This window comes from Staurois parvus, unplaced genomic scaffold (assembly GCF_062004578.1).
Source record: "Staurois parvus isolate SC_StPar_1 unplaced genomic scaffold, SC_StPar_1.0 ptg000719l, whole genome shotgun sequence".
Classification (NCBI taxonomy): domain Eukaryota; kingdom Metazoa; phylum Chordata; class Amphibia; order Anura; family Ranidae; genus Staurois; species Staurois parvus.
Genome location: NW_028318515.1, coordinates 3,642,881 through 3,657,687, shown reverse-complemented (window position 1 = coordinate 3,657,687; position 14,807 = coordinate 3,642,881). Strand labels below are relative to the sequence as shown.

At 40.5% G+C, this 14,807-nt stretch overlaps 1 protein-coding gene across 3 annotated transcripts in view; it reads left to right on the top strand.

Annotated features, from left to right (window-relative positions):
- The window catches only part of SCARB1 (scavenger receptor class B member 1), a 140,515-nt gene that overhangs the window by 105,399 nt on the left and 20,309 nt on the right, over positions 1–14,807 (top strand). For all 3 annotated transcript variants that reach the window (XM_089653710.1, XM_089653708.1, XM_089653709.1), the window contains exons 9-10: positions 7,224–7,297; positions 12,805–12,856. In XM_089653710.1, coding sequence (XP_089509836.1) covers positions 7,224–7,297; positions 12,805–12,856 — 126 coding nt within the window. The remainder of the gene's footprint in view (positions 1–7,223; positions 7,298–12,804; positions 12,857–14,807) is intronic.

The window sequence follows — 14,807 nt, the reverse complement described above, 5'->3', positions numbered from 1 at the left end:
AAAAAAAGTACATTCAATCAAATTCTAAAAAAAGGTATGTATGTTGGCATATCCGTCATTTATTGAAATATGCATACATGGCAAAAAAGTACAACCCCAATTCCAAAAGTTGGGATGCTGTGTAAAATCTACATAAAAACAGAATGTAATGATCGGCAAATCTCAAACCCATATTTTATTCAAAATCGAAAAACTTCATTTAGACGGAGAATGTCCCATTTTAAGAAAAAAAAAAGGAAATTTGATAATGATGGCAGCAATACATTGCCAGCTTTTTGTTGCTCCCTACCCCAAAGTGGTACTAACAAGGAAGAACAGTTGGCATCAGATCCGTAATATGAGTGGGTATAAAAAGAGCATCTTAGAGTCAGTGGACAAAGGTTCCTCAATCTGTGAAAAGCTGCATCCTAAAAATTGTCACACAATTTCAGAATAATCATCCTGAACAAAAAATTGCAAGACTTTAAATAATCTACAATAAATAATGGCAAACGATTCTGAGAATATAGAGAAATCTCTGTGACGGGACAAAATTCAGTATTGGATGCCCATTATCTTTGGGCCCTCACTGTAATGCATTAAAACAGGAATGTTTCTGTGATGGACATCATTGTGTAGGCTCAGGAATACTTTTAAGGTTCTATCATGCAAAGAAGCCATATCTGAACATGATCCAGAAACGGGACTTTGTAACAGACCATTTTAAAATGCGCTTTGGTTCAGATACCAAGTTGATAACTCTTCCATGGCAAACATGGGAGCGGTGTCCTCTGGACTAAAGAAGAGTGGGACCTTCTTGCTTGTTTTCAGTGCTCTGTTCAAAAGCCTGTATCTCTGATGGCATGGGGGTGCATTGGTGCCATTCTAGATGTGCCAGCTGCCCATTCCACATGCACTATCAAGGCTGAAAGATGTATATCCAGGTTTTAGAACAGCATATGCTCCCATCCAGTCAGGGAAGGCCTTGAATATTTCAGCAGGACAATGCTAAACCACATACTGCATCTATGACAACTGCATGGCTTCGTAGTTAAGTATGGGAATATGAAAAGAAAAAAATCATACTCTTCTTCTAGATGGCTGCAGCAACGATCTCAGCTGTAGCTGTCCCCTGCCGGCTCTCCCCCAAGGAGAGCAAGCAAAACACCACTAATTGATCAGTTCTCCCCTCTGTTCTGTGCAGAGTGGTGACTTGTCGGTCAACGGCTCTGTGGTCTGCCCCTCCAGTGCTCACTGGAGCACTGGGCTGTGGAGGGGACGAAATGGGTTGGCTCAAGGCTCTCGGCAGCATGCCGAGGCTGAGCCAGCTTCCAGTTAAGGCCCCACCAAGCCTGGATCAACTGAGTAAAGCTCTGCTGTTGGCTGAAAACCACTACTTTCTTTTTTTTTTTTTTTTTTTCTTTCCCTCTTCCCTTCACGACTTCGTCTCCCAATTTATCTTTCTCTATATTACTCTCCCTATATATCTTTTTCCCCTCCAGTTTCTTAAACATTTTTTCCAGTTTATCCTCTTCACTAAGGGTAGAATAAATTTATAGGATGGAGGAATTATACCAGGGTAACCAATCTTTTACTTTTGTTATCTCCTGGACCCACCAGAACTTTTGGATCAATCCCTTTGCCGCATTTTAAAAATGAAAAATCATTGTATTCTTGTACTGTTTCACTGTTAACTCAGTATTATGGAATAAACCACCCCATGGGTCCTTTTTAAGATTTTAACTCCTGAGATCTCTTGTATTTGTTTGTACTATGTCCTGCCAATATTCCTGTATTCTACAGCATTCCCACCATGTGTGCCATAGTTCCCTTTATCCCACATTTTCTCAACAGACTGGTGAACTCTCTGTTCCATGTGCTACACTAGGTGTAATATAACATCTTGCCCAGCATTTGTAATTTTCTGCAATTTTCATATATTTGGAGCATCTTGAAATGAAAATTGACAAACAAGACCTGAGACTGTTGAGTAGTTAGATTCCTATATCAGGCAGGAATGGGGCAGCATTCCTCTCCCAAAACTCCAGTAACTGTTCTCCCAGACATTTGTGGAGTGTTTAAAGGAATAGGGGATGCTACACTGTGGTAAACGACCCAGTCTCAACCTTTTGAGACTTGTTCTTGCCATCAATTTCAAAATTACCTTTTTTTTTTTTGTCTGAAAATGTACCATTTTCCTACTTTAAATATTTGATATGCTTTCTATTTTCTATTGTGAATAAAATATGGGTTTGAGATTTGTGTAAAATCTACATAAAAACAAAATGCGATGATTTGCAAGAGTCCCAACTGTTTTGGAATTGGGGTTGTAATTGCTTTGAATGTTGTTAAGAGTAGGATAGGATTAGCAACACCCCCCCCCCCCTCCCCATCCTGACCTTCCGGTCAGGTTTCACCAGACCGTAACGAAGTGAAAATATGCAACAATACAGAAAATCTGATGGGTTCTAAAACTGGCCATAGACAATGCGAAAAACTAACAATTCAAAAATTTTGTTCAGTTTTTGCATACTCGGTGTGCCAGCTGTGACATATGATTTTCGTGCCACAGCAAGCCATTCATTTTGATGGGCTGCTGTACCTGTTTCCTGTAGGAAAAAGCATGCATGGTGTGTTTGTGTATGGGAAACTGCACCTCCTCTTTCAGTGCAGGGGGGAGTGCCGTTAACAGTTAATGGCACCCCTACACATTTTTAAAGCGGCATGTTTTTAGTGCATTTGCATGTAAAATCACAGGTGTTCCTGCACCATGTAATCTTGCACCCTCACATATGTGAATCTAGTCTAACCTTCCTCTTTAATAAAGTGTTTTGGGAATTCTGCTCTCAAAACCATCAGCAGGACAGGTAGTGAGGGTAAATCTCGATTAGCATTAAAAACCAAACACGAGGACTGTAATCCTTCCCTACTCTGCATAACTAAAGCTTTTTGGCTTGATGCAGCTGCACACTGAATGGTTGGTTGGAAAGGTAGATGAATCTGGCAGCAGCAGTCATGATGGCCTGAAGGTGGGATAGCCTGTGTACAGGTTGGACAAACAGAGTTGCAGCAGTTGAGTTGAAAAATAATAAAGGAGTGAATTGGAAACTTTTTTTGTTGAGAAAGGGCTTATTTTGGAAGTATTATGGAGGTTAAGGTGGTAAGATTTGTATGTGGGGCTGACAGAGTTCAGAGTACAGGGTTGCATACTGTATATACAGTAAATAGATTTCTTAACTGGTACAGTGCTTGGTCATTTATGGTTACCCTCCTCCGCCTCCAGGTATGTTAATGTTATTCTTTGCTAGGTTTATCTGTCTGACACTCCTGCAGTCAGAATATCTATCCTTGGTTGTAAATGAAATGTGCTGATTTTAATCAGAAGGCGATATCCTATCACACAATGTTGTTATTGCTGCTATATAATGAACTCTTTCAACTGCCAGTCCTTTTTACAATCTGATATTTTTCCAAACAGTACATCAGTTCCATGATCTTGTCCATGGTGCAAGTATAAGGAAACCTGCTCCAAATGAAATTTGTGGGCAGAGTTTAGTTCCATCTCATTTGTCTCTAATATGGGTTTTTGTCTCCCTCTACAGGCAAGTTCTAGGAATTTGTATAAATGATCAGTGATTTTAAAACCAATTCCTGTTTTTGGGTCTTATAAAGAATGCAAATTTTTATTATTTGGGTCTCTGATTGTGCACGCATCTCTAAATTGGTGACCTATTCTGTGAGACCCTGAACAAGTCTATTCTGTCTTTTGTCTCCGCTTAGGTGGGGTGTGTATGTAAATAGTTTGGATGTCTGTAATGTATTTAGTACCATATTTGTACATCTTGTCATACCTAAAGGAGATGGTCTTATGATGGTCACAACATACAGTTTCACTTTATTTTGTAACATCGGCATTGGAATAACAATGCAATCAATTGTTGTGTAACTATTGTTTGCATTCCAACTATTGTTTTTGACAATTCATTCTAAGTTTACGTAAAAAATCTCCTGTGAGTTCTGCTGGCCATCTCTTTCCACAACTTCCTGGACTTGCTGCCTCCAAAATGTGATTCCTATACTGACTTTGCCTTCTGAAGTTCCTCCTCTTAGCACCTGTGTAGATCAGAAGGCAGTCTCTGTGAAAAGTGTGCCGCAGCAGTGTCTGTTACATGTATTCACTATGTCTTCTAAATAGAATACAAGGAAGTACATTTTTGGGGAGCTTCGCAAATGTTTACAAACTTCAAGCTCATTCAGATAAATAGGAGTCGAGTAGGCAGGAAAAAAAAAAAGAAACCATGTGGAAGTGAATATTTGATTTTACATTTTGACCACAGATATGCTTTAAAGTTTGGATCAGCAAGCGGTCTATCACGATTGATTGGCGTCATGGCCCTACATTGCTGGTCCTCCCCAGTGACATCAGTTGATAAGGAGGACTTCAGGTGCCTGCACAGCACCCTTGTTTGCCCCTCCCGGTCCCTATTCTTCAGCACTGGGGTCACATTAGTTGAATGAGGGAGAGAAACTTTGCAATGCTCGTTGGTACCAGTGTGCAAAGGTGGATTTGATTTAGAAGTAAGAATAAATCCTGTTTGGTGTGTGACATGTGTGGATATTCTAATATGTAAACTAGTAGTTACGTTTTTTACATTTTAGAATTGGTTGCCTGGCGATTTGTGCATAATTCTAAAGGATGCATTGACTGAAAGGTTAAACACGAACCTAGACAAAGTATAAAAATTAATTATGACTTTGACTTGTTGCATATTTTGTGACAGTTCAGTTACTCAAGTATTAAAGCCAGAGGAGCAGAATGACAACCTAGCATTGTCAGGTGGTCAAAAGTAGCAATCTACTTATTTTTCACTTCCTCATGGCATGGTTGCTTCCATCAAATGCTTTAGAACCAAGCACATATTTAGGGCCCCTGTGCAATATGGTTTTAGTTTAAAAATAAATGGGCTGCCTTGATGCAGCTTACTTTACAGGGCACTTAACACCCCTTAAAACATACCTACAGTATTTTTGGAAATGCAGAGCACCAAAAGGCCCACTACGTGCAGTAAATTGGCAGCTACTATCCATGTATTGGGATGCCATTCTAAGTGAATGGTACCGCAATGCATATCTCGTGCTTTGCAGTAAATATGCTTGTTGCTACCTCATTTTATGGGTCCTTAGAAATGCATGTGTATGTGTAACTGACATTATTACAAACTTGGAAAGTTTTCTTCTGGATACGAGGCTTTCCAAGCATCTTTATCAAACACTATGGAGTCTGGTGTCGCACAGAGCAGCCCTGATCTCCCACTTCTCGGGTCCCCCTCAGAAGCTCCTCCCCATCCCAAGTGCCTCCCATAGTATGCTGCTCGCTCCTGAGCCAGTTTTGTGTGCTCTGCCACCCTACCCCCCCCCCCCCCCCCCGTACAGGGGCTAATGTTTGCCTGAACCAATGAGGAAGGAGAGTCTCTGCTCTTGTGCACATAGCTGGATCGAGATCATGCTCAGGTGAGTATAAGATAGGGCTGGTGGGATGCCTGGTGATGCGTGTTTTTTTTTTTTTTTTTTTTTTTTTTTTTAATGTATAGAATGCATTAATGTAAAAACCCTTCTGCCTGTAGAACCGCTTAAACTATCCAAATTAAACTGCTTGTAAAATCATAACTGTTTACATGGTTCTGGGTGGGGTTCCATTTTTCATGGCAATTTTAGTTCTTGTATCAAACTGCCTTGGGTAAATGTAATCCTTTAATCCGTAATAGGGATATTTTGTGGCAGTGAAATGTGAGAAATTGCTTTGATTTGCAAGAACAGACTTTATTACACCAAGAGGCATGCCATAGAGTGTTGCCATATATGACCTGGTTGAACATTTATTGGATTAACACTTTGTTAAACAAATTTACCATTTAAAGATTTTTATATTCTGTGTTTGGCAAGTGTAAAAAAATGCTCTGTACCCAGACAGAAATCTGGGAACTGAAAACTTGCATACTCTCTGCCTCTGGACGTTTCAGTTGGCCCTATTCCCTGCTAATGTTATAAACTACAAAAATGCCCCCCCCCACCCCCTTTTTTGAGAAGAGGTGAGGTGTTGTGTTGCCCCCTAGGATAGAAAGTGTGCTTATGATAGGTTTTACCAGAGTAAAATGATAGTTTTAAAAGGCAATGAATGTAGCCTCCACATCTGAGACTGGCTACATGCAAGATCAGTTATTCATCAGTTAGTCATTACACTTTTATAAACTTTTAAATTGTAGAATTGCCAAGAGCATGCTATAAGAGAATCTGTCTCTAATTCCAGAACTTTGGGTTATGGGATTTTGAGGTCACTATCCCATTTACTACTTTTTTAAAGTGGTAGTAAACTTTTTTTTATTTTTTTTTTATTTTACCACAGGTAAGCTTCTAGTAAAGCTTACCTGTAGGTAAAAGGAATATCTCCTAAATGTGCACTGTTTAGGAGATATTCACTGTTTGTTTTTGAGAGTCGGCACATGTGCCCTGAAGGAACGGCATACCTGTTCCATTCTTTCAGAGCACTGCGGGATGGCCCAGGACTCATGTGCAGGAGTGACACCAACACTGCTCCGCCAGTCAGATGGCTGGAGCTCGTGAACCCGGAAGGAAGACCGAGGGAAGATGGAAACCTCTGCAGCAATGACAGTGTGACGCTGGAGGGCTTCACTTTTTAGGGAAGTCCTTCATAATGTGCTGGTATGTGATGCATACTAGCTTGTTATGACATTACCTTGCAGGGTATTTTTATTTTTTTATTTTTTTAATACCTGATCTGGTAGTTTTAAAAGAAGAAAAACTTTAATCTAAACCTAAAAACAAATGTATATACATTTTCCAGGCCTTGGATGTGGTGGCTGCATTCCTATTCTTTTTAAAGTCTAATATTTTCTGTAGATTGCTTATTTGTCTTGTTTGGGGGGGTGGCTTTCTCGGCTACATTTTTTTTGTGAACTCCAAAGCAATGCCTCTATGTAATGGGAAAGGAGCATTTTGTAATCCAAATCGGGAGAACAGCTTAGGATGACACCACCTCTTCTTCATACATAAATTGATAAAAGCCTGAAAAGGGAAATTAATGCAGTCACTACATCTAAGGACTAATACACTGCAATATATTATATTTTTGAGTTTGCACTTTGCTGGTACTAGATTTATATGCTGCTTTACTATATAGAATTTTACACATTTTTAATGCTCACCCTCTTTTATGTTTATTGCAGCTTACAGGAATTCCCATGAATTGCTCAATCAAAATGCAGCTAAGCTTATTAACAATGGGTGTTAGTGGAATTTCGTAAGTATTTCAGTCTTTATGAAGAATAAAATCATGTGTGCCCAAAAATGTGAGTAATTGCAATTTTGAATTTAATGGAGAAAGTTGCAGCCACAGATTTTAAAATGGCACTGCTTCAAATCACAAAGATTAGATGCAGTGCTTTTAATTATCTGGATTCTCTACCTGGACATTTCCACACTTTTTGGAATTCGTGTTTGGGACTTTTGGTTTACACAACATACTGAATGCTTTTAAGTTGAAAAATATATGTTTCGTGACTCAACATAGTGAATGCTTTTGCAGTTGAATTTTTTTGTTTCCTTGTGGTGCAAAGCGTAATTATATTGGCAAGCTGCCAATTTTCTCTTCTCTGAGTCCATACAGCAGCAAGTCAGCTAGCAACTGGTTCAGTAAGGACTGGCTTAATTTCAATCCTATGGCTGTTCCCTCTCAAGTGAAGCCGATCTAATAATCAGTCAGCGCATGCAGCCAGTTGGCTGCAGTGCTGATCCGTGTATTCTAACCGGAGTCCCCTTCTCACAGATAATGGCTCACTGGAAAAATTACTCTATCCATCTCGCTTGTGTGGATGGGGGAATCCATTCAGCTTCTTTTGATCAGCGGGCTGGCTGATCAAAATAGCAATCCATTTAGGGCAGCTTTGGTTTAGCCATTAACTGTGTGTCTGCCTATCCAAAGAGCTAATAAACAACCAGCTAAGTTTTGAAATGGTGGTTTAGCACTCTGAAACTGCTGTTGCTGGCATGATCTCTGGGTATTAAACTGCAACTGATTCACAAATGCATACAATATATATATTTTAATGGTACTTTGGGGATGTTCAAACTTTGGAAAAGCACCAATTAAGGATGAATAAAAATGTGTCCACAGTCTATCCCCAGACCTGTTTGATCACTCTGTGGTCTGCTTTAGAAACTCTGGGGCCTTACAGAAACAAATGCATTTATTTTGAGGTCATGTGACACTAATTGCACCTAGGTAGACTCCATTTTTAGCAAATTGTGTAATTTTTTTTTTTTTTTATTACTACACAATTAACATCTTGTTTGCATAAGTAATCAAACTGTGTAGCTCCTTTTTTAAAACATCACCAAGTCCAATCACCTGAAGGTACTGTACTGATTAGGATAGAGAACATGACTCGGAGAGTCCTTTGTTTTTTACTAGTGTCCTTAGGTGATGGACCATTTCTGCTTTGCTTTGAAGTCACTCTTAACGGTTTTATTTTATCTTTGGATATTTCAGCTCTTCAATAACCTAATTCAGTGTGTTCTAATATTAAAATAGAAGCTCTGCATCCAGATTGTTGCAACTGTGGTAAACCTTTGGGACCTATACCTGGACCCCACACTCTGGGGATGACTTTTAATCTTTTGACACTGGATCCTGTACGGATGTGTACCTTGGCACTTGCAATGTGTTGTAGTCCACCTCAGGGTGCTTTACATATCCAGGATCATGGTCCATCTCTATAGAGCATAGACCCTGAAAATCCCTTTTGAGGGTATGCCCATTGTGATGAGTGAAGCCTGGACTTTATCTTATCTGTCCACAACACTGTACAATATAGGGTTACTCTGCATCTCTGACCATTGCTATAAGAACTGGGGCTATTTTTTGAAAGTTTAAATTGTAAAATTAATATTTTCCAAACTTGGAGCTTTCTCCCGTCCCTTTCACCACCAGGATTCACTACAGGACTGTCTGGGCACCCAGGTTGCTGTATGCTCCTCCCTCCAGACAAGCTTACCCTATCTTCCATACCCTGTTCCATGAGTGCCCTACAGGGGAATACCCCTCACCTGTAGATATGACTGAAACCAGGTGAAAAGGAGCTACAGCTGAACCCCCAGGTGAACATTACTCTACTGAAAGCCAACACAACACTCAGCCTCAGAGTGATGATGCTTCCCTGGCAGGACCTTATTTCAACACCAGTCTCTACATATGATTTTAGCTGTCTCAGATGCTGAGGATTTGGCTTTTGTCAGGGCTTGTTGCATACCTATGTCAAAATTGCTCAAACGTCTAACTCTTTTAATGCAGCCATCTTTGTCCAGGGCTAAAAAACACCAAACCCCTCCTCCAGCTCCTCTAACTCTGCCTGAGTCCGATACCGATATGCCTGCTCTAGTCAAGGCATATGAAGATATAGAAACCGTGTTAGAAGATGCTGTGAGTTTGTTTCGCAATCACACTTCTTACCCTTGAAGTAGGAGCTTTACGCAACATGCATGTTAATGTGGATAAGCTCGTTGCTGCCATGTGTGTAATCCTTGGCGTTGTTCTTTATTCTCTGTCTCACCAGGCCCCTTTGGGCACAAAGAGACCTTCAAAAACTGTGACATTACCCATGAAGAAATAAAATGGGCAGTTTATTGACTTTGATCACTCCAGAAAAGATTTTTGTTCTTCCTGCAGACAAGCCCTACAGCTTTTAGACAACTCTACATATGGCTGTAACATGCTCCAGAAGGTGAACTTTGCCTTCAAGACTAAGCTTGCAGGGTCAACTTAACATCTCTCTGTACCAACTGAAGTTCCTTCATTCAGGGATTTTGCAGGTAAAATGTCTGGGAAGCTTCTGAAGGCTTTTATTCACAACCACACTACCTAGGATTCGGCTTCAAAACCTACGTTCAGCCCTTCCTTTTAGCATAAGACTTGGAACACAAAGCCCACCAAGTCTTCCCCATAGCCCTTTTCTCATTGAAGGGGCACCTAACACCGAAGTAGTGGAACATCTGTTACTATTTGCCTCTCTAGAGTGCAGACATCAGACCTATGTTTTTTAAAGGGGTACAAAATGGAGTTTAAAACACCGCTTCCTTTTCTCAAATCAACCAAAAACTACCCAAGGACAGTCAGATTTGCAGAATGTCCCAAACCATCTCTTGTCCCAAGACTTAGTTGTGCCAAGCGCTCCACAAAACCAGTTCAAAGGATTCTAATAAACAAACATGTTCACTGTACCAAAGCCCAGCAGAGATATTCATCCTTTTTTATGGACTTGAAAATCCCTCAACAAAGGCCTTCAAATTCTGACATTTTGCATGGAATCTGCAAGGTCCGTAATACCTTTCTGAGATGTGGAGAATGGTTGACATTCATAAACATCCAAGATGCCTATCTGCATATTTTAATTTGCCACTGCAAACTTCAGAAAGCAGTGATTAAGTGGATAAACAGCCATTTTCAATTTTGTGGATACTCTGGGAGAAAAAAATAGGTCAGAGGCAGTGAGACAAAGAAGCTAGCACCTCTGGTCTTTCTCAGAACTCTAGGTATCCAGGTCACAGATCATGAAGATAACCTTCTCAAGATCTGTTTTTGGCTGGGTGTTCAATGTACAAGAAAATTTTGCTCTCCATCCTTCTCTTCACCTGGAATACATGGGCCTGGTCCCGGACACATCTAATGCAAAAACTTTTCCTTCCAGAAGAGATTCTTTCTTCTCAAATCTTTGAGTTTGGGCTCTGAGAGACCTCCCACAATGAGATTCTCTATTAGAGTTCTGGGCCTCTTCTATAATAGCTTCCTTTTTTTGAGGCTGTACAATTTTTTTTAAATCTTATTTGAGAACTGTAAGAACGTTTTGTTGACCTGGAACAAACCCGATTCTTCTCTGGAACTGCCCATGCTCTTGTCAAGCCAAGCATGGAGTTTCATAACTTAATGGATCTCCAGCCCAGCCTTAACAGTAGGAAAGTCCATTTTCACAGGCCATTCTTTCAGGCTGGGGAGGAGTGTTTTACATTCTCATGGTCACCTGTGGAAGCCAAGCTCCCCCATCAACATCTGGCAGCTCAGAGCATTATAAATAGCTCTGCAACACTGGACTCCCCTTTTGCAAGGACACCCAACAAGGGCACATGCAGACTATGCCACAGCTGTTGTCTACATCCCCCCTCAAATCAAGGAGGCACCAGAAGTCTTGAAATAAGCAATCCAGATAGTCTCATGAGCAGAAACTCACTGTTCAGCGTTCTCTGCAGCACACATCCCAGGGGAGGACAACTGGAAAGCAGACTACCTCAGCTACCACAGTCTGGATCAAGGGGAATGGACTCTTCACCCAGATCTTTGATATTTCAGAAATGGGGGATTCTAGATGTAGACATCCCAGCCTCCAGATTAAACAACAAACTACCTCTGTGGCCAGGACCAAGGATTCTCTAGCTCTTGCTTTGGATGCCTTGCGAATTCCCTGTTCTTGGCTTAGGCCAATATATGCCTTACTCCCCATACAAATTCTGCCTTGTCTGTTCAAAAAGAGCGAGAGAGACTGTAGTTCTCGTTGCACCAAACTGGCCCAGAAGAACCTTGTACAAAGACCTACTCAGAATTGAATCCCAGAAATTATTCTGTGCCTTGCATTCTGTTCTTCCTACAATCAGGTTCTGACCAGAATTTGACCTTAAGCACTCTGAAAGAACAGGTTTTGAACTTGTCTAGTCTTTTTTTCAAAGATCAGTCTTTTGTAAAAATATTAAGGTGTATCTCGCATCAGGCCACCCTTGTAGTACCCTGTGAGCTTGGTTCTCTCTGACCTCTGGAAAACGCACTTTTGAATCAATCAGGGATGTTCCCTTAGATGTCTTCTGTGAGTGGCCTCTTTTGTTGCCAGAGTATCCATTAGTGTCTGAGCTGGAAGCCCTTGCTGGGTTCCCATTCCTCCTTCACAATGATAGTCTTAGCACCAAGAACATACTTTTTTTTTTTTTTTTTTTTTTTTTTTTTCCCCTAAGGTGGTATTGGTCTTTTACCTCAATTAGGACATACTGTTGTCCTGATATCTTTATGCTCTGCCTCAAGGTATCAAATGGAAATCTCTCCATTACCTGGATGTAGTTGGAGTCATTGGTCAACCCCAAGACAACAGCTTCGTTCAAGAAGACTGATTCCATATTTGTCGTGTTCTCGGGATCCCCTGCTTCCAAGTGTCCTAATATTCCATGTATAAGAAATCTGATCCTTAGAGCTTACACACTTTAGGGCAAATATCTTCTAGCACTTTTACGTGCCCATTCCACAAGATCTGTGGGAGTTACCTAGGCTTTCTGGCTCTGTAGCTCAGCTTTGTAAGGCTGCTGCCTGGTCCTAAATTATGCTTACACTGGGGCCTGGTGCGTTTCATCCCTGGCCGTGACAACTCTTTTTTTTTTTTTGTGATATACATGCTTTCATCTTGACTGAATTTTTAACCACTTGGTTTGGGTGCAATAACAAATGCTTTCAGTAGCCAAAAACCCATATTTTTGCTAGGCTTTGTCATGGACAATTCAGTTACTAGAAAGGGAAGTACAAAAAATTGGGTAGTCTGTTGCCACCTATCCTTAACATCCCACCCTAGCTTTTAAGTAAGCCCCACACCCCCAAATTTAATTGAGAGTAAAAAAAGATGAGTCCATCTGCTTTGTATGTAGTAAAATGAAAATGGGGGTTTGGTTAAAGATCTATTTTTTTTTTTTTTTTTTTAACATTTTGCACTATTTTATTTGCAGACAAACTGGAAAAATTAAGCCTGTAATTCTTCCTATCCTGTGGTTTGCAGAGGTAAGTCTGGCATAGTATTGGATTTCTGTACATAACACAAGTGCATTATACTACACATGTAAATGCTGTACTGCAATTTTTATTTTACTTCTAAGCCTACACCGTGATTATTAGAAATTGAGAGCTGGATCTGCATTGTGGTTTGACAAAAGATGAGCTTTGGCACCATTTTAATCCTTCCTTTTTATAAATAAATTTTGCATTCAGGGTCTATGGTATGCTCTTACTTTTTAATATCAGTGGTTTACTTTTTTTTTTTATTTTGGCTCAAGAGAAATAAGTTTTTATATCATCCTTCTTCATGGTGGCTTGTGTAGCTAGTGCAAAAACAAACCTAAGAAATTGAAAAGGCTATTCTTGCAAGTGCTAACCAGCATTTGTGTCATTTACAGAACTGCTTACCTAAACTGACTGAAATATTGGACCCTAGGTAGCCATCAAACTGTTGCCTAAAGCGGTAAACTGCCTGAAAAACATACCTGCCTGTACACGGAGCCCTCCAGCACCACACTGTCGCAGCTCCCCGGCTTCGCTGTCTTCACCCGGACTTCATTCCGGGTTTGTTGGCTCCAGGAGTATAAATGGCTGAAGCTGCAATGGCATCATTCCCTTGCAGGAGCCCTTGGTTGCTGTGCCTTCCCTTTAGAGCGCATGTGCTGCAACATCACTGGTTGCATGCTGTATCTCCTAAACCAGTGGTTCTCAACCTTCCTAATGCCGTGACCCTTTAATACAGTTCCTCATGTTGTGGTGACCCCCAACCATAAAATTATTTACCCAGTAATTATAATTCATGAGTGTCGTTTTACCTCCAATACTGCTGCTTTCAACAGAGTAGCTGCTTTCAACACAGCAGCTGCTTTCTACACAGTAGCTGCTCTTTACACATCGGAAATATGTGTTTTCTGATGGTCTTAGGCGACCCTTGTGAAAGGGTCGTTCGACCCCCAAAGGGGTCGTGACCCACAGATTGAGAACCACTGTCCTAAACTGTTCAAGTGTAGGAGATATTCACTGTACCTGCAGGTAAGCCTACAGGCTATAGGCTTACCTGTAGGTACAACTTACAAAGTGGACTTCTACTTTTAAATGAAAAGGCTTATCAGTAGACAATTTGAAAGATTTGAGGTGCTAATTTTAAAACAGTAGCAAGTAAAATAGGTACTTTAGGGAGCCATCCATTGCACTTTTGTGAATGGACGGTGATAAAGTCATTCAGTTTTACTTTAATATATAAATATAGTGGTCCATAGTAAAAAAAATGTAGGGAAGATACCACTTGTGATTTTGGGTGGGCTAGGGATTGCCTTGTGGCTAGTTCAGTTTACAGTTTGGGATGTGGTTAAGCAAGTACTCTAGGAATATACTATTTATGAAGTAGGGGAGTTTATTATGTATACATTCATGCCTTTGTCATACTTCAGTAGATTATCGACTTTAAAAACCCTGGTCTCCCTGCTGCTCTAAATCTGCCTTGCAGGCTTCTGGCCCCTGTGCTTTGCTTTGTAGCGTATAGGGAAATGAATAAATCTCCAATTCTGTGGGGTTAAATTACTTTATTCACACTGCAGCAAGTATCCATAGTGCAATGGGGAGAACTGAGTTTTTATATCTGGGTATGTAATATAGAATGCCATGTGCAACATGGTCTTGTATTCTTCTTTGTAGGGATAACTTTAGAGCTGATTCACACATGTGCTGTGTGGATTGAAGCTCAGGTTTCACAGCTAATTGATACGGTAGTTGTTCATTGGTTCATGTCAGGTTCAGGACAGGATTAGCTATCAGGATTATCCTGTTCACACATGTGCGGTTTATAAACTGTCCCCGTAAAAGTCAATAGCCTGTAATCTGAACCTGAACCGGACCACACTGCTGAGAAATTGTACATGACTTTTTTTTTTTTCTTTTTTTTTTTTTCAAACCTCACTGAATCCGAACCGCCAGTGCA